This window comes from Lynx rufus, unplaced genomic scaffold, assembly GCF_022079265.1.
Source record: "Lynx rufus isolate CCGP_SWC_20201006 ecotype Redwood Valley unplaced genomic scaffold, mLynRuf1.p SCAF_13, whole genome shotgun sequence".
Taxonomy (NCBI): Eukaryota; Metazoa; Chordata; class Mammalia; order Carnivora; family Felidae; genus Lynx; species Lynx rufus.
The window spans coordinates 14,214,884-14,233,573 of record NW_025814827.1 but is presented as its reverse complement, the minus strand read 5'-3'; the positions used below and the strand labels follow the sequence as shown (position 1 = coordinate 14,233,573).

At 34.8% G+C, this 18,690-nt stretch overlaps 1 protein-coding gene across 1 annotated transcript in view; it reads right to left on the bottom strand.

Annotated features, from left to right (window-relative positions):
* VPS13C (vacuolar protein sorting 13 homolog C) overlaps positions 1-18,690 on the bottom strand; it is a 199,444-nt gene that overhangs the window by 166,802 nt on the left and 13,952 nt on the right. The window contains exons 3-5 of the mRNA XM_047075025.1: positions 16,149-16,191; positions 11,913-12,008; positions 10,213-10,314 (exon numbers count right to left, since the gene is read on the bottom strand). Of these exons, the coding sequence (XP_046930981.1) occupies positions 10,213-10,314; positions 11,913-12,008; positions 16,149-16,191 (241 nt within the window). The remainder of the gene's footprint in view (positions 1-10,212; positions 10,315-11,912; positions 12,009-16,148; positions 16,192-18,690) is intronic.

The following is an 18,690-nucleotide window of genomic DNA, read 5'->3' as shown; positions in this document are numbered from 1 at the left end:
AGGAACACAAATGAAATGAATGGTTAGGTTGGTGACAGGTAACTTCCTCTGGATGATACACCTCACAAGCAAAACCCTTGAACGAGTTAAGGATACAAAGAACCCCCAAAGAGAAGAATGTACATTGAACTGTACTTTGAAATTGGCTTAGTAATTAATTCCTTTAAAACCTCATCCTCTTTAATTGGCACTGCTTCACTTTTATGGCATTAAGCAACACCCATCTGATCCAAGTTACACATCTTGACACTCAACTTCCTACTAGACATCATCTCTGGTCTGCACTCTTAAAGTGGTCTCCGTATGGTCTCACTTGCCTCTAGTCTCCACACTACCTCCAAAATAAACATCCTCGTATGGTGCCACTAGACTAATACCTTCTACAATGCCATTCACAGCCTGCTAATCCCCTACTCAAAATTCTTTTTTAAGGCTCTCTGCAGCCCAGCAGACAAAATGAAAAAGTGTTTCTTGTGCCGTTCTATCTCCTCTACTCATGCTTGCGCTGGATACTTCAGAAACACTATTCTTACCTAACAAAACAAGCCTAACTTTCTAACGGCTAATGCTTCTCTCTTACATGAATCATTCCCAGAACTTCCCTGAAGTTCTTCACCAGGCAAACTCCTGGGAGGCTCCCAAATCCCAGATCCCCTAAGGCCTTCTTCAACTATTCCAAGCAGCTCCAGGGCCATCTACCTCTGCACCTTTACATAGACTTCCACTAAGCAGTGATTATACTGTAAGTGCAATGTTTACACAACTGTCTTGCCACTAGGCAGGAATCTTCATTAGGACAGGAATTATCCTAATATGTAGGCACACAGCACATGACAGGCATCTGTTCAAATGAGTCAAAAAATCCACATCTGAACATTGTAATAAAATATATAAACCCAGCTCAGGTTATATATATAGCATTTGAGAAAATACACATGAAATTTAGCTTGAAATCTTAAAACTGTTCTTCCTTGGGGTGCCTGGGTGGCTCAGTGAGTTAAGTGTCTTGACTTTGGTTCAGGTCATGATCTCACAGTTAATGAGTTTAAGCCCCACATCAGGCTCTGTGCTGACAGACAGCTCAGAGCCTGGAGCCCACTACGGATTGTGTATGTCTCCCTCTCTCTCTCTGCTCCTCCCCTACTCACACACTCTCTCTGTCTCTCTCTCTCTCAAAAATAAATAAACATTAAAAAAATTAATAACTAAATAAAATTGTTCTTGATATGTTAAAGCAAATTCTCCTGCCACTATAAAAACGAAGAACCAGGGGCGCCTGGGTGGCTCAGTTGGTTGGGCGTCCGACTTCGGCTCAGGTCATGATCTTACAGTTCTTGAGTTCGAGCCCCATGTCATGCTCTGTGCGGACAGCTCAGAGCCTGGAGCCTGCCTCGGATTCTGTGTCTCCCTCTCTCTCTCTGCCCCTACACAGCTTGCACTCTGTCTGTCCCTCTCTCCAAAATAAACAAACATTAAAAAAAATTAAAAAAACAAAAAAACCCCAAAGAACCAAATCCTGGATTCCAAGAATAAAACCCTAAGTTTCAAGACGAAAATATTTAATAAATACATAAACAACCTGGATCTTGTTATTACCAGTATTTCTTGCCATAATGATGGTCCCTAAGTCTTTTTCATTCATAAACTAAACATCTAGAAACAGACTGAGTTCTCAAAGAAGTATTACTTAAAAAGAAACAAGAAAGACAAAGTAGCCCTGAAAACTACCCCCACTTGACTCTGAAAGAACAGCTTTCAGAGACAGTTTCAGCTTCTGGGTTTAGATACTACTGTAACTCACTCTTCTTATCTTACCTTATTATCTTTCTGGCTTCACAACTGTTTTAGCCTCTTGTTTCATCTTTATTTGATCCCAGTGTTAGAAAGTTTCTATTTAATCTGATGAATACTAAGTCTATGATTCTCAATCACTCTCTAAATTGGTCCTCAAATATTTTGGTCTTGGGGCACCTTTTACACACTTACTTGAGAACCTTTCAAAGCTTTTTATTAGTGTGGGTTACAACTACTGATATTTGCCAGAGTGGAAATCAAAACTGGGCAATTTTTTAAAAATGTATTAATTCACTTTTTAAAAACTACTATGCGATAGCATTGATAACACATTTATGAAAAATAACCATATTTTCCAAACAAAAAATTGTAGTGAAAAGAGTAGCACTGTTTTACAATCTTACAAATCTCTTAATGTCTGGCTTGGCAGAAGACAGCTAGATTCACATACCTCCTTCTGCCTTTGATCCGCTGAAATATGTTGTTTAAATTGAAGCATACAAAGAAAATCTGAACTAACCACATACACGTGCAACAAAAACAAACAAACAAAAAAGGGTGGAACATCTTCATGGTCATTTCATGTAAATACGGATACTATACCCAAACTCCACAAGTGGTAGTTTCTTAAAGGTTAATTCCATTTTGGAATCTGAAACTCTATCAATAAATTTTTCATCCAAATTAAATTAAATTGGTTACCTTGCACTTCAAATGGATCTTTTACACATACCTGATTTTTTTTTATCACTCATTGGTAATAAGGAAATATTGCTTCATTGAATTATGCAGATCTTCTCAATGTTGAGTGATTTCATTATTTACTATCAAAAATCCCATTTGTTAGTACCCCTGCCAATCTCATCAAAAAGTCTTTAAGTACTGGGAAGCTGCCAAACTCCAGGTGGCAAATACAAGTTTTCCAAAATTCTAATTTTTGCTCAAAAGCTAAAATCTTATTATTAGCAACAAATATCATGAGTTGATTTTTGTTGAAGTGTCTACCAAACACCCAAATCTGAGTAATAACAGTCTGTCAATCACTCTTCCACGTAAAATGATTTTCCAGGAAAAAAGCAACTAGTTCCGCTGACAATTTAAACAATGCACAAGTATTTTTCCTTAAGACAATTATTGTACGTAAGTGCTTCATACATACTTCTCCCTTTGTCACACAAAAAATTAAAGACACATAGTCAAGAGCTTAAGTTGATTCAAATTAAATTTTTTCTATTCCATCAATAACATTTTTAAGTAATACTGGGGCTCTCTTTCTTTTGTTTCATCTTATTTTTTACTGTGAGTACATGGTAGTGAACAATACAATGGCAACCAGTCAAGTTTGGTGCCACTGCCTTGATTCACGCTGAGGCAGCCGCAATTTTACACAACACTGCTTCTTCATCATTTCAGAATCATCAATATTCTAGGACTAGTTTTTTATCCAGGTTAATGTAGTGTTTTTGAAAAGTAAACTCTAAATCAATTACATTTTCCTTTATAGTGATTGATCACTGGCTGGTTTTTTGGGGGGAAGTGGTGTTTTGTTTGTTTGTTTGTTTGATCACCAATATTGTCCAATGATTTTGTTATGACTTGAACAGGCCACTGGAATTCATTTGTACCTTGGAGGCGGATAACTCCTAGTAGGATCAGAAAACACTGCTCCGAGAGACTGTAGAAAGTTGGTCTAATCATAACAAAATTAAAAAGTGAGCCATGAGTACTTCCTGACTATCTTTTATATTAAACAAAGTAACTGCAAGGCAAATTAGCATAGTCAGTCACATTTGCTAAAGGGGCAAATTTTATCAAAAGAGAAACGCCTTTCAAGACCATTCCACTCAATGCTGTGAAATCTGCAATGCAAATTCTTCTTCCATTTGCCAAATGAACCCAAATATTAAAGAAGGTTCTAGCTGTAGAATTCTAACCTAATGCTTATTGTTTATGTTTTGAGTACACATCTCACTTGCCATTCGATTGATACAAATTTTAAGTGTGACTAATATAATAAACTCCTATAAAATTATAGAAAATATAATTAAACATGTCAAATTAATTTGTAAATTATCAGAATTATTATTTTAACATACTTGATCAATTCCCTACCAAATAAAAGAATCCTATTGTAAATGCTAAAGCAGTCAGCCTTCAAATCTGCCTTTTGTGGAGTCTCAAATTTCAGTATGCTGTGTAAGACAATGGTCTACATTTGTCTCTGAAGCTCCTACGGAGGTAAAGCAAATCACGGAGGATATGAAGGACGCCAGATGGACACCTCTTATCAAGGCTCTAAATAAAGTCTCACACAGTAAAATAGGTTCCATTTTCTTGCTTTTTACAAATCTGAAAACTACTACTATAGGAGAGAACTTGCCCAGCTGAGAAACTACTATATGACAGAGTCCACAAGGCAATCCAGATGTGAAAGTTGTCTACAGACCAAACTGTAAGCTCCACAAGGACAGTTCATGTTTGTTTTACCCCATGAACATTCAGGCATCCAGCACGGTGCCTGCCATGTGAATACACTAAATATTTAGTGAATGAACAAATGGCTACAGAAGGTTGGGAAATGGAAATGATGGTAAAGGAGAAAAACCTGAATTACATTTCCATATTTTCTTAAAAAAAAAAAAGGCATGTCATCAAATGGGCTCCATTAAATGTTCAAGAGTAGATAAGAATACAATTTTTTATATAACTAAATAAAATTAACCATGCATACCCACCAGGCTTGATGTCCTTGTAAACAAAGTTTTCCAAGCCATATATGAACTCCCCTGAATGTGCCCCTGCATCCGCATGGCAGCAATAACCAGAATGCAAAGCATTTAAAAGACACTTTAATTTCACATGTAAAATATGTCTAAACTTAATTCAAAGAATTAGAAATCATGTGACAGAAGAAGTGAAATGCAGTGACACCAAAACAATCTATTTCTAAGGAAGTATTCACAGTGACATCATTTCCATTATTTCAACATACAAACTTTATTATCATAATATTGTAACAAAATTTCTTAGTAATTAGAACTATAAGAATTAATCATTTCAAATTAAGCAAAGCACACAAATTAGCACTAATATCTCACTGAATTGTTTGAAATTTTCCAACAGAGCAAAAATCAGATATTTTGGTTCCCTTTTTGCCTACTGTTTTTGCCCATTTGCAGAATGCAATATTGAGAGATATTTACACTAACTTCAGAGTCAACTAAAATGAACTCATCTTACTTTAATTTACTCTCATCTGTCCCTTTTTAGATACAATGACTCCTTTCTACCCATTCTTGTTAGTGATGGCCAGATAGCACCATCCTCCAACTCCCTCCTCACATACAGCATAGACACGACAGCAAGCTTAACCTTTCTAAAACACAGCTCTTATGACATCCCTCCCTGGATTTTTAAAGAAAGTAAAAGGGACTGCCTGTCTGACTCTCTTCATGGTTATAGATTAAAGTCTGTTATAACACGAAACTAAAAATAAAGGCTCTAGAGCCAGAGAAGGTTCAAATTACAGCTCTATCATTTTCTAGCTCTGTGACTTAGGATGACTTATTTAACTTTCAGCTTTCTCCACTGGGAGAAATGGGAACAATAGCCTTAAGTCATAGAGTTGTAACTATTAAATGAGTCAATAAATAGAAAACATTTTGAAAAGTGACCTGGCGAATAGTAGATGCTCATTAAATGTTAGCTGCTACCATTGTCATTACTGTCACCATTATCACCATCACGGCATTCAAATCTCTTAAAATTGACCTAAACTCAGCTTTTTAACTTACATTTAACTACATTCTATCAAACTCCCAAATTCTTAGCTGTTCCCCATAACTCCCTACTTGTCTCTCTTCACTGTCCCCTCCACCTAGAAGACCCTGTCTCCTTTTCTGCAAACTCATCTTGTAGACACAGCTTAAATATGTGTCTAAACAGTGTCTGCCCTGATCTCTTAGGCTGAACATGATATGTTCATTCTGAACTTCCTTACCACTCTTATCTTTACCTCTCTGATAAGACTCAACACTTTTCTCCTGTTTATTATTATGCATACGTCTTATTTTCTCAACTAAAACGTAAGGTTTTTGACAGCACGATTCACGGATTCTCTGACTTTTATGATTCCATCAACGTGTTGAGCAGATGGGCATAAGACTTCTCAAAAGTACCTAGAAACTAACGATATTGCCTTCAAAATTCTAGTTTTAAACCGAGCATTCTATCCCCAGTCAAATCAAACAAGTATGTAAGTAAACAAAGACTTTCAGCCTTGAAAGGATTTTTAAAAAATTATATCCAATGTATCCTTTCTTAAAAGCTACAGATATGCTTCAGCATAACTAACAAAGAACAAAAGGCAAGGGACCCAGAAAACACTGAACTAAACACAGAAGAGTAATGAAGACCAATCCCAGGATGACAGCTGTGCAGCAGGACTGAAAAAACAACCATTTCAAAGGGAGATCTTCAAGAGAAAATGGGGATGGGGTGTGGGTGGGGAACCAATAGGTGGGTATGACAATAGTAAAGTAACACTGAGAGTCATATAACATTATTTCATGTGGCAAGTGAAAAGAATTAAAGGTAAATTTACACAGAAAAGAAAGCAAATAAAAAAGAAGCATTTACAAGTTAAGAAAAACAAAAGGTTGTAAAGAAAGGAAATATAATCACAGTACATCATTTGGCCTGCACAGTGAACAATTACACTGTCAGAGTAATGTAAATTTGACCTGTAATTGGCCATAAATTATTATATACCATATTCTGAGATGAGAAAGAGGGCAATTTAGAGTGAAAGATGATGGTAAGAGAAGTAAACTCCGTGACTACCATAAGAGGATATCCTAGGTAAGACCTTATGCTAATAAATTAGATAATGGCAGAACATCAGTATTTCTAAAACCACGGTTCCCTCTAAGGAATGGGTCTAAAGGGTAAAGAAGAGCAGAACAGGGGACTGACATTTTCCCTTAGAAGTCTTTTTGGGAAAACTATTTGATTTTAAAGTGTGTGTGTATACTACTTAGATAAAATTAACATTTTAAATACAGAATCTATAGCATTTGGGAATCTTTGGCCTTCATAGGAATTTAATCTTTCCCTTTACTTTATAAAAAGCCTTTCTAGGAAAATAAACTCACTATAGTAAAATAAAAGGAGAAAAATATCAAGAAGTTTATTTTGGGTGGCTCAGTTGGCTAAGTGTTTGACCCTTGATTTCGGCTCAGGTCATGATCTCACAGTTCATGGGTTCGAGCCCTGCATCAGGCTCTGTGCTGACAGCATGGAGCCTGGTTGGGATTCTCTGTCTTCCTCTCTCTCAGCCCCTCCCCCACTCACATGCTGTCTCTCTCTCTCTCTCAAAAAATAAAATATACATACTTATATTTATTTATATATTATATATGATATATATTATATATTTTTAATATTTACATTTATATTTTAAAAAGTTTATTGGGGGGCGCCTGGGTGGCTCAGTTGTTTAAGTGTGAAACTTCGGTTCAGGTCATGATCTCACAGTTAATGAGTTCAAGCCCCACGTCAGGCTTTGTGCTGACAGCTCAGAGTCTGGAGCCTGCTTCAGATTCGGTGTCTCCCTCTCTCTGACCCTTTCTCGATTGCACTCTGTCTCCCTCTCTCTCAAGAGAAAAAAAACATTTAAAAAAATTTTTTTTCATAAAAAGTTTATTTTTACAGTTGAGCAAATTGTTTAGAAATGAACTATTATATTTCAATTTTATTTTTTCCCACAAGACTGTGGGCAGCACTCTATTTTACCAAATAGAACAAATTAAGTAAAAATACTTTTTTAAAGCCGATTAGCATGATTATTTTGTTTTCAATTTTATCATCTGCTGCTTTGAGTTGAACTACTTCCTCTTCTCACCTCTCTTAGTCTCTATACATGTGACATGGTGCTTTTGTGCTTTTAAAACCAAGAAATAAGTGGAAAAATAATAAGTCTCCAAAATAAAGTACAGTATTAATATTAATAATGGCGACATGCAAAGCATCTAAAGACTAGGGTGTTTTTTATCGTTTGCATGAATAATACTATATAAAAATATGACCTATATTCATGGAAACTTGAAAAAATTTATATGCAGTCAAGATAATTAAATGTATTTTTTAAAAAACAGTATCAATATATATCCCAATTCTTGAATTCATCTCTTTTATTTTAAGATTTATTTTGAAGTAATTTCTACACCCAACATGGGGCTCAAACCCACAACCCCTAATCAAGAGTCACATGCTCTACCAATTGAATCAGCCAGGCACCCTGAATTCATTTCTTTTATACTCAGAACATTTTTCTGAAAAATCTAAGATAATAACATTAAAACTGAATTTTACATTCTAAATTTTAGTTCTATCCCCCCAAAATGTAAATTTTACTATTCAGGAAGTTACAACGTAATTATTGTACATTACATAAGCATACTAGTCCTATCGACACAAACTCAGGGCCACAGATGTTCAGCCCCTATAAATATATCAAATCATCCTAAACATATAAATTTCCTAAGCATTAAACATGCAGCAGTCAAAATTTAATAGGTGCTCAATACAAAATGTACAGCAGGTTATGATTTTGCCAATTAAGCTGTCAACTACTAAAACAGGAGAGACTATACACACTTCTTACAGTTCACTGGAAACACTCAAATATGTTTTAAACAATCACAGCTAATTCCATCCAAAAAGAAAAAAGAAAGAGGAGTTTGGAGTTTATATCTAAAAAGGAAAAATATAACTTAATTTTATGTACATAATTATGCTATATTATATATTATGATACATATTTTATATATCATTTTATCTAAACATATATCACTATGCCTACTGATAAATATATGTCATTAAATACGGTGTGTTAACAAAATATACTTAATATGACCTGTATCAAGAAAGAAATGAAATTCTAATGCTCTCCAAGTCCTTCTAATTTTTAGGGTACTATTTCCACATATACTAATTAACCAAAAGTGAATAAAAGTAAATAATCACACTGAATTGTCATAAACAAAACAATTCTCACTTTGCTTTATTTAGCACACAAAAGTAACAGAAATAAAGAACACTGTTTTCATAAAAACACAGATTCTTAATCTTCAGGGGAAAGACAAAATATGCTCAAGTATGAAGAGAGAAAGGTAAAACACATTTAAGTTTTTAAAAAATTTCTTTCATTTAGACAGCCTCAATACTTAAAGTATTTTAGTAATTTTCTGTAAAAGAATCAATAATTCTGCATAAGAGCAAGCACTTGGGACAAAAAAAAAATTAGAACCATTGATAAGGAATTTTTTTTTTAATTTTTTTTTAACGTTTATTTATGAGACAGAGAGAGACACAGCATGAACGGGGGAGGGGCAGAGAGAGAGGGAGACACAGAATCGGAAGCAGGCTCCAGGCTCCGAGCCATCAGCCCAGAGCCCAACGCGGGGCTCGAACTCGTGGACCGCGAGATCGTGACCTGAGCTGAAGTCGGACGCTTAACCGACTGAGCCACCCAGGCACCCCAGGAATTTTAATGAACAAGCTATTTTTAAGAGATTTCTTACTGATTACACTAGGAAACAAAATCATTTCTGTCATTTCTAACTCACGGTTTAAGAAAGACCAAAGAGAAATGCATTAGCATTTGTGGTATTGTCTTCTCCCATCACAGACATGCATAAACATGGCAACCAAATGATAGAAAAACGATGTAAAATGCTAGTAATTCTCACACCCCAAACAGCAACTGGGGTGTGATTTGACTTGAAAGAGAAAAACTGGAGGCCTGGAGGAATCCTTCAACTCATCACTCTATAGACTACTTTTTCATCTCATCCTTATTCTTTCTCCATAAACCAAATCAAAATAGTCATCATATTTTTAGATAAAAACAAAAAATTAACACTTAAGGCAAGATGTTAAAATGTTGAAATCTGAAAAATCAAGTTTTTAAAAATATCCTATACGATATAAGGAGACATAGCTGGAGACAGAATTACAGCACTACTTCCTCTAAACATTATTTCACTACACTGACACGGTGAACCTCATTATCTTCCATGGATACACCTAAAAATGTAGAGACAGAACCTATTAGCATTTGGCAAAAACAAACAGGCTTGCAAGAGCTCACAGAAAGGTCTCCATAAAGCATCACAGAAAAACAAGTGGTTAAAGACAGTGGGAAAATTAAACCGGCAGTGAGATAAAACAATCATGTGGCAATGATTCCTAAATGTGGGCCGTGAAAATATAATCAATACTGTGACATATGATTTTAGAAGAATATTCTTTCTTTGGAACTACAATTTATGAAAGCTTACGAAAGTATCCTCTTTAAAGTGCATTAAATATATCTAAAATATAGGTATATATATCTAAAACATAAACATATTGTACCTTTCTCTGCTGCTTTCTGAAGAGCTTCTTCAATTCGGGATAGCTCTTTCTGTTTAATATCTTGCAAGGATTTTTCTTCTTTTTCAGCATCATATTTAATACCTAAAAATATATATTTAGTTCACATATTAAAAAATGCAATTATCAGATAAATAGGAAACGTTCAACCTCATTATGATTGGGAGTGTATGTGTACTCTAAGTCTTGTAAGCCACTTTTTAATTCAAAAGATCTGCAATCTTTAAATTAATTTTACAAAAGTTTAAACATAAATAAACGATCCTTCTTTATTTACAAAGCTTTTATCAAAAGGGAAAGGAGGGAAAGAAAGGAATTAAAGAGAGAAAGAATGGGGCACAGAGGTGGCTCAGTCAGGTAAGCATCTAACTCTTGGTTCTGGCTCAGGACATAATCTTCCTGTTTATGGGATCAAGCCCCACTCTGCTGGCAGTGCAGAGCCTACTTGGGATTCTCTCTGCCCCTCTTGCTCTCTCTCTCAAAATAAACAAATTAAGAAAAACAAAAAATAAAGGGAGAAAGAAAGAGAGAAAACCAAAAGGAGAGGAAAAGAGTAAGGAGAAGGTAAAAAGGAGAAACAGAGGCAGGCAGAAAATTTCCAGTCATCTTATCTGAGGAGTAAAATTTTGAGTAACTATAAAAAACACGTAATATCCAATACTAGATGGTACCAATATAGATTGACAAAAAGACCCTTAGAAAATAATTCAAGAATATGTATCAACAATCAGAAAATAGGTATTTCCTTTTTATCCAGTAATCTCATTGCTGATAATGTATCCTAAGGAAATAACACCAAAGAATAAAAAAGATATCTTTAAGAACAAGGTGTTTATAAGGTTCACTGTAATAGTCCAAAACAGCGGGCAGCCCACAATGGAATATCCTATAGACTTTCAAAATTATCACTATCCCATATCAAAAATATATACATTAAGTAAAAAAGCCAGATCCATGTTGTATATATAAAATGTGATAAATACTCTATCAAATTGAGTATGTATATAGTAAAGAACAGAAAGCAAAATATAAAAATAAAAATTGTGTTTGCTTTCTGGTTGGGAAAACAAATAATTTTTCCCTAAAATATCCAAACTTTTCTTAACATTCTATTGTTCTTATAACTGAAAAAGAAACAATCATAACAAAAGGTATGACTTAAATAAATAATGCTTTACAACATTCATTAAAAATTAAAATACTAGTATTTACAATTAAAAATAATCTACCTTTTTCACATGCATTTTTGAATGAACACTCACTCAAAACCAGAAGCAACAAAATAGGGGGGAAAATTTTCCATTCTTGAAATCCGTAGCTTAATACATCAGTACATTTTTAAAAATTTATTTCATTTCATTCTCCAAAAGTAAATTATTCAATGCATCTGAACTTAAAATGAAGCCTTAGTTGCAAAATAATTATTCAGAGAAGAGATTAAAATTATCAAATGGTTGGAATTATTCTTTCCAGCAGTAACATAAAAATATTTTATATAAAATGTGGCAATATATATGTGTGTATATGTAAAATGTACATATACATATACATGTGTGCATATGCATATATATAATCAGTTTAAAGTATCTTCTATTTTATTAAACATATTAAAATATTTAGCCAAGGTAATAATTTAATTTCACTGTGCTGTTACTGAGTGGTTATAATCTAAAACAACATACTTGCTCCAGGGACAACAAGCAGGTAGAGTCCCTCTAGGGTCGCAACAACTGCTTCTCCATAAAGGTTTTTCCAAGGAATCTTCAAAGTTAATTTATCTAAAAAAAAATAATAATTTCAACCTTAAATTCTTATTTGAGCTACTCCAGAAGATACACATTTCCCACTTTCCTTTTAGAGAAAGAGTGTAACACAATCCTCACGCATATATGTACCACACAGAAAAAAATGAAAAAAACTCCAACAATGAAATTTACAAAAATCTCTTCCATATTTGTAACTATTCACCCTGTATTTTATACTTTTCAAACTTTCTGATAATTATAATTTCATTTAATATTTCCCAACTGTACATAGAATGAGGCAGCTATTATTTCAACTTTGAAAAAAATGAAACTCAGTCCCAAAGAAGTTAAAAGAATTACCTAAGTCTACCAAGTCATCAGTGTGGTGGTACATATACCACCAGAATCACTGGTACTTTTAAATCAAGATGCCCAAAGTTTGGGGCGCCTGGGTGGCTCAGGTGGTTGAGCATCCAACTTCAGCTGAGGTCATGATCTCGCAGTTCACAAGTTCAAGGCCCACATTGGGCTCTGTGCTCACAGCTCAGAGCCTGGAGCCTGCTTCAAATTCTGTCTCCCTTTCTCTCTGCCCCTCCCCCACTCTGCCTCTCACACTCTGTCTCTCAAACAAAAAAAAGAAAACAAAACTTCTTTTAAATAAAAAAAAGATGCCCAAAGTTCAAAGAACTGCTAAACAGGATAATAAAGTGAAGAGGAAATAAAATAATGCAACGTAAGGGAGGATATTTTGATTCACTTTCATGGCTTATGTAGGTAGGGCAGTTTTACCTGGGAATCTATTCCCAGGGTTAAAATCTCAAATTACTTCTCCATTTAAATTGTATTATTCTTCAGTTTGTAAACCTGTTGAGTTTCCTAAATGGCTCCCATGTGACGGGAGTCTAGAAGTAATAATGCCAGTATACTTCTGGGCCATTTCTAAGTCTGATGACTTTATAGTGAGAACCACCTATTTATAACAGATACTCTTACATATGTAATTAACTCATAAACTCCTAAAAAGTTGATTTGATTGCCTTTTTGGTGAGCATGAGTCTGAAAAAGTGAGAAATGATGCACAAGAATGAACCTGGACCACTTTCTTACACCATACACAAAAATAAACTCAAAGTGGATGAAAGACCTCAATGTAAGACAGGAAGCCATCAAAATCCTTGAGGAGAAAGCAGGCAAAAACCTCTTTGATCTTGCCCGCAGCAATTTCTTATTCAACACATCTCCGGAGGCAAAGGAAACAAAAGCAAACATGAACTACTGGGACCTCATCAAAATAAAAAGCTTCTGCACAGTGAAGGAAACAATCAGCAAAACTAAAAGGCAACTGACAGAATGGGAGAAGATATTTGCAAATGACATATCAGATAAAGGGTTAGTATCCAAAATCTATAAAGAACTTATCAAACTCAACACCCAAAAAACAAACAATCCAGTGAAGAAATGGGCAAAAGACACGAATAGACACTTCTCCAAAGAAGACATCCAGATGGCCACCCAACACATGAAAAAATGCTCCACATCACTCATCATCAGGGAAATACAAATCAAAACCACAATGAGACACCACCTTACACCTGTCAGAATGGCTAACATGAACAACTCAGGCAACAACAGATGTTGGCGAGGATGCAGAGAAAGAGGATCTCTTTTGCAGTGCTGGTGGGAATGCAAGCTGGTGCAGCCACTCTGGAAAACAGTATGGAGGTTCCTCAAAAAACTAAACATAGAATGACCCTACGACGCAGCAACTGCACTACTAGGCATTTATCCAAGGGACACAGGTGTGCTGTTTCAAAGAGACACATGCACCCCCATGTTTATAGCAGCACTATCGAAATAGCCAAAGTATGGAAAGAGCCCAAATGTCCATCGATGGATGAATGGATAAAGAAAATGTGATATATATATATATACACACACACACACACATATATATGTATATACACACACACACACACACACACACACACACACACACACACACACAATGGAGTATTACTCGGCAATCAAAAAGAATGAAATTTTGCCATTTGCAACTACGTGGATGGAACTGAGGGTATTACACTAAATGAAATTAGGCAGAGAAAGACAAAAATCATATGACTTCACACATATGAGGACTTTGAGAGACAAAACAGATGAACATAAGGGAAGGGAAACAAAAATAATATAAAAACAGGGAGGAGGACAAAACAAAAGAGACTCATAAAGATGGAGAACGAACTGAGGGTTGCTGGGGGGTTGTGGGAGGGGGGATGGGCTAAATGGGTAAGGGGAATTAAGGAATCTACTCCTAAAATCATTGCTTCACTATATACTAACTAATTTGGATGTAAATTTTAAAAAATAAAAAAAGAAAGTTAAAAAAAAAAAGAAAAAGAAAAAAGAAAAAGTGAGAAATGCCCCTGAGCATAACAAAAAGGGATTGTCTGTTCCCTACACCTTTTCTTCTTTCCACTTACCCTAACTCATTATCCTCTCATCATTTATTATCCGAAATTCCACTGGAATTGAGTTAGTTATATTACTGCTTCCCACTGATAGAACAGACAAGGTTTAAATTTTTAAGTAAAAGGATAACCAACGAGCACCACAAATATTTGAATACTAAAACTTAGAATACCAAACTCTTAGAATACCAAAACTTTATTAAGCTTACAAAGTCACACTGACTTTATAGGTTAGGTGTAATATTTAAACTTAAAAGAAATTTAATAACTAATATAAGTACTCCATAAACCAAAACAGGGATAAATATAAAAAAATATGCTTTGTATCCCTACATGTTGGGATAGGGTCAATAAGAAACCCTGAAGGGAGCCACTAAATGATTATAATACTTTAAAAGCATAAAAAGCCAATTCTGAAAGATTAGCAAACCTCTTTTAAAATATAAATCTAGTTCTAATAACATAATGAATAATGTAAAAGTTCTTTAGTCAAATATAACTCATCCATACCCTGGAAATGCAATTTTAATACTATGTCCTAATTTTAGATCTAACTTCCTTAAAGACAAACCTATATTCATCCTTGCCTCTCCCACACCTACTTTCATAGTCTCATATATAGCAATGTATGTATAAGTATCTCAAAGGTAAAAGAATGAATGAAAGGCTGTAACTTCACTCTAGGATGTCAATTAAGCATGCAGGACCACAATACTCCTGGGTATCATCACAGATAAATATCACCACTTCACACAACATAGGGCTCTGTGTAACCAACAACAACAAAAAGATAATGCATGCCCTACGGATGCTTGCAATCTGGGGAGTGTCTCCTGTTTGAAGAGACAGAAACATAAAAATGCTACTTTATATTAAAAGGAACACATGCAGGTGATATAAAGTAGACTCAAAGAGAAGTATTCAAGTAATTGCTAAGAGATGACAGAATAGCGAAAGACAAAAGCTTCCCTGAATACAAAATAAACGAAGAAGGAAAGCGATGTGGTGAAGCAGAAGGGTGACAGAAGGGGAAGGAAGGATGGATGGTGATGTAAATGAAAATTCTTAAAGTAAGAGCCAGTTGTCTAGGGTTGTAACATACATTTTAAAAAAGTAAAAATTGGCTAATATGGGACAGTTGAGAGGACTTCACAAAGGACCTTTAGAGGACCTACTAAAAAATTTCTTCAACAAAGATGTATGCTTAGTTATGGATGATCTTATAAGCCTTTAGCTGCAAAGACTTTCTACTTACCAAGACATATCCTCTATACCACATTGCTGCATAATATATCAAGTGAAATGGATGAACAAAACATGAGGGAAATAAGCTATACTTAAACTTTATTTACTAGAGTTTGCAAATTATACTACTTTCACATATAAAGAAAAAGCATACAAAACTTAGGTATCAGTTTGGAAAATCAAGATATATTTTGTGTAGTAGAACCAAAGCCCAAAAACTATCATTGCAGTTCAAATGTCCTTCCTTTTTAGAGGGTAATATTCTACCCTTTTGCCAAACACTTTGAAGTATTTATGTATTACATATAACATATATTAGCTCCAGAACTTCAAAAGTTTTAACCAACATAAGCCAAAAACTTCTCACATTTTTGTTCAAGCTAAAAAATTTTAGATTAAATAACACAGGAAAAATAAAAACCTAAAAGGACTAAGAATAATTCAAACGAAGAGTACTTACCAATTTGGCCAGCTTTAACTTTAAAAGGAACATCCAATTCACTCTTCAAAGGGAAGAAAAAATTTAAAAGACAAATTATTAAGCTCTCCCCTCATTTAAATACACAATCATCTTGAAGGAAAAACATGAAACAATTTTCTGTATGTGAGTAACTCATAAAGGACATCCTGAAAAAAAGAGTTTCCATAGACTTAAATTTTACTTTGAGGAAAGAATTCATAAGAGAAACAAAACTATAAATAGGAACAATAGAAAAAGAGTTTGTAGTTAAAGAAAGTAATTGGGTAAAATGGTTACTTGTTTTAATAAACCAAACCAAAACAGATAAAATTCTATTAACTTTTAAAATAGATGGACGCTGCTTATCTGAAATATTAGAACAGAAAGAGTCCTTTCACAAAAATTAGCTGAAAACAACAACTGAGCAACTAGTTTCTCTCAAATAAAACTTTCAGTAAATAAACAAAAGAACCTTTTTTTTAATTTTTTTAACATTTATTCATTTTTGAGAGACAGAAAGAGATAGCATGAGCAGGGGAGGGGCAGAGAGAAAGAGGGAGACACAGAATCTGAAGCAGGCTCCAGGCTCTGAGCTGTCAGCACAGAGCCCGATGCGGGGCTCAAACTCACAAACTGCGAGATCATGACCTGAGCTGAAGTCAGACGCTCAACTGAATGAGGCACCCAGGCACCCCTAAACAAAAGAATCTTAAAAGAGAGATGCCTGGGTGGCTCAGTCAGTTAAGCAGCTGACTCTTGGTTTTGACTTAGGTCATGATCTCCTGGTTTGTGACTTCGGGCCCGCATTTGGCTCAATACTGAAAATGTGGAGCATGCTTGGGATTCTCTCTCTCCATCTCTCTCTGCTCCTCCCCTACTCTTGTTTTGTCACTCTCAAAATAAATAAACTCAAAAAAAAATCTTAAAAAGTAGATACCCAACTTATGATTTGCCAAATTAGAATTTATTTTAGATAAGTTACTGACAAGTAACTATCAATAATATAAATAAACTTCCAGGTATCTGGATTCCAAACCACTAAAAACTACAAATAACTTTTTTATTCTCAGAGTACTGAACAGTAACTGATATTCACAACAATTACTGGAGTCTTTAGAATTATTAAAAATTAACCCAATCAGAATAGCCTTTCTGTTAGATATATACCTTAGTACATACAAATACTATCACTCTGGTGACCGAAATGCAGTATTAGGTAACAATTAACTAAAATAATCAATTTACCCAATCATTTGATTACTCAAGAATTCTAGGTAAACAGGAATCGAAGACAACACTGATGTTTTTCTAGACCAGAACAGGAAATTCCTCACTGGTGCTAACAGAGCAGCTCTACACCCAAGGCAGCAGCAGGTGGTAGGAGGGGATACATTCATATTATATCTTATATTATACCTGATACAACCTCTAAGCTATACACTTCTAAAATACCCCTATATTTTGATGAGCACTGGGTGTTGTATGGAAACCAACCTGACGATAAATTTCATATTAAAAAAAATAATAATAAAAATAAAATAAACTGTAAAAAATAAAGTAAAATAAAATAAAATACCCCTATATGTTAGGGGTGCCTGGGTGGCTCAGTCAGTTGAGCACTGGACTTTGACTCGGGTCATTATCTCGTGATTTGTTGGTTTGAGCCCTGCACTGGGCTCTGTGCTGACAGCTCAGAGCCTGGAGCCTGCTTCAGATTCTGTGTCTCCCTCTCTCTCTCTGTCCCTCCCCCAACTTGTGCACTAGCAGGCTCTCTCTCCCTCTCTCTCTCTCTCTCTCTCTCTCAATAAGTAAACATTAAAAAAAGTGCATATTTTATATATACAGGATACCACCTCTAAACTACACACTTCTAAAAGTTTGGTCTCATGGTCATTTTGATCCATGAAATAATTTTTCACAAAAAAATAAATGTAAAGAACTCCTATTCGAAGTAAAACCAATCCAATTTAATTGGGGAAAGGAGGCTACTTTGAATTAATGGAGAATATTAATTACAAAATAATTTATTATATTTAATTATAACCAAAATTCAAACTAGGCTAACAGAGAGTTCAAACAATTTATCTTTTAAGTATGTTAGATATATATCCTGTCACCACAGTTCTATTTATACTTCTTTCCTTCTAAAATATTTTCCTAAATAGGGAAAAAATAACCTTTATTGCAATCTCCAGAAACAGTGTATTAAGTTCTAAATTTTGTGGTCAAGTTTAAAAAGTTGTAGCATCTTATATAAAGGAAGGAAAGAAAATTTAAATATTTTGAGTGCCCTCTACTTTCCAGGCTCTCAGAAATTGAGAAACTTGTCAAAAGTGAAGAGCTGACAGAAGGGCAGAGCTAGCACTGAAACCCAGGTCAGCCAGACTACAAGGTCCATGCCCTTTCCACTATGCCAAGTTCTTTTCAGTTCAACAAAAGAAATTGTTACTCCTCATGACAAAATTCTATTCCTAGGATCTTCAATATCCAAATTGGTTCCCTGAGACCAATCATGTAAGTACTTTGGGTATGAGACCCTTCC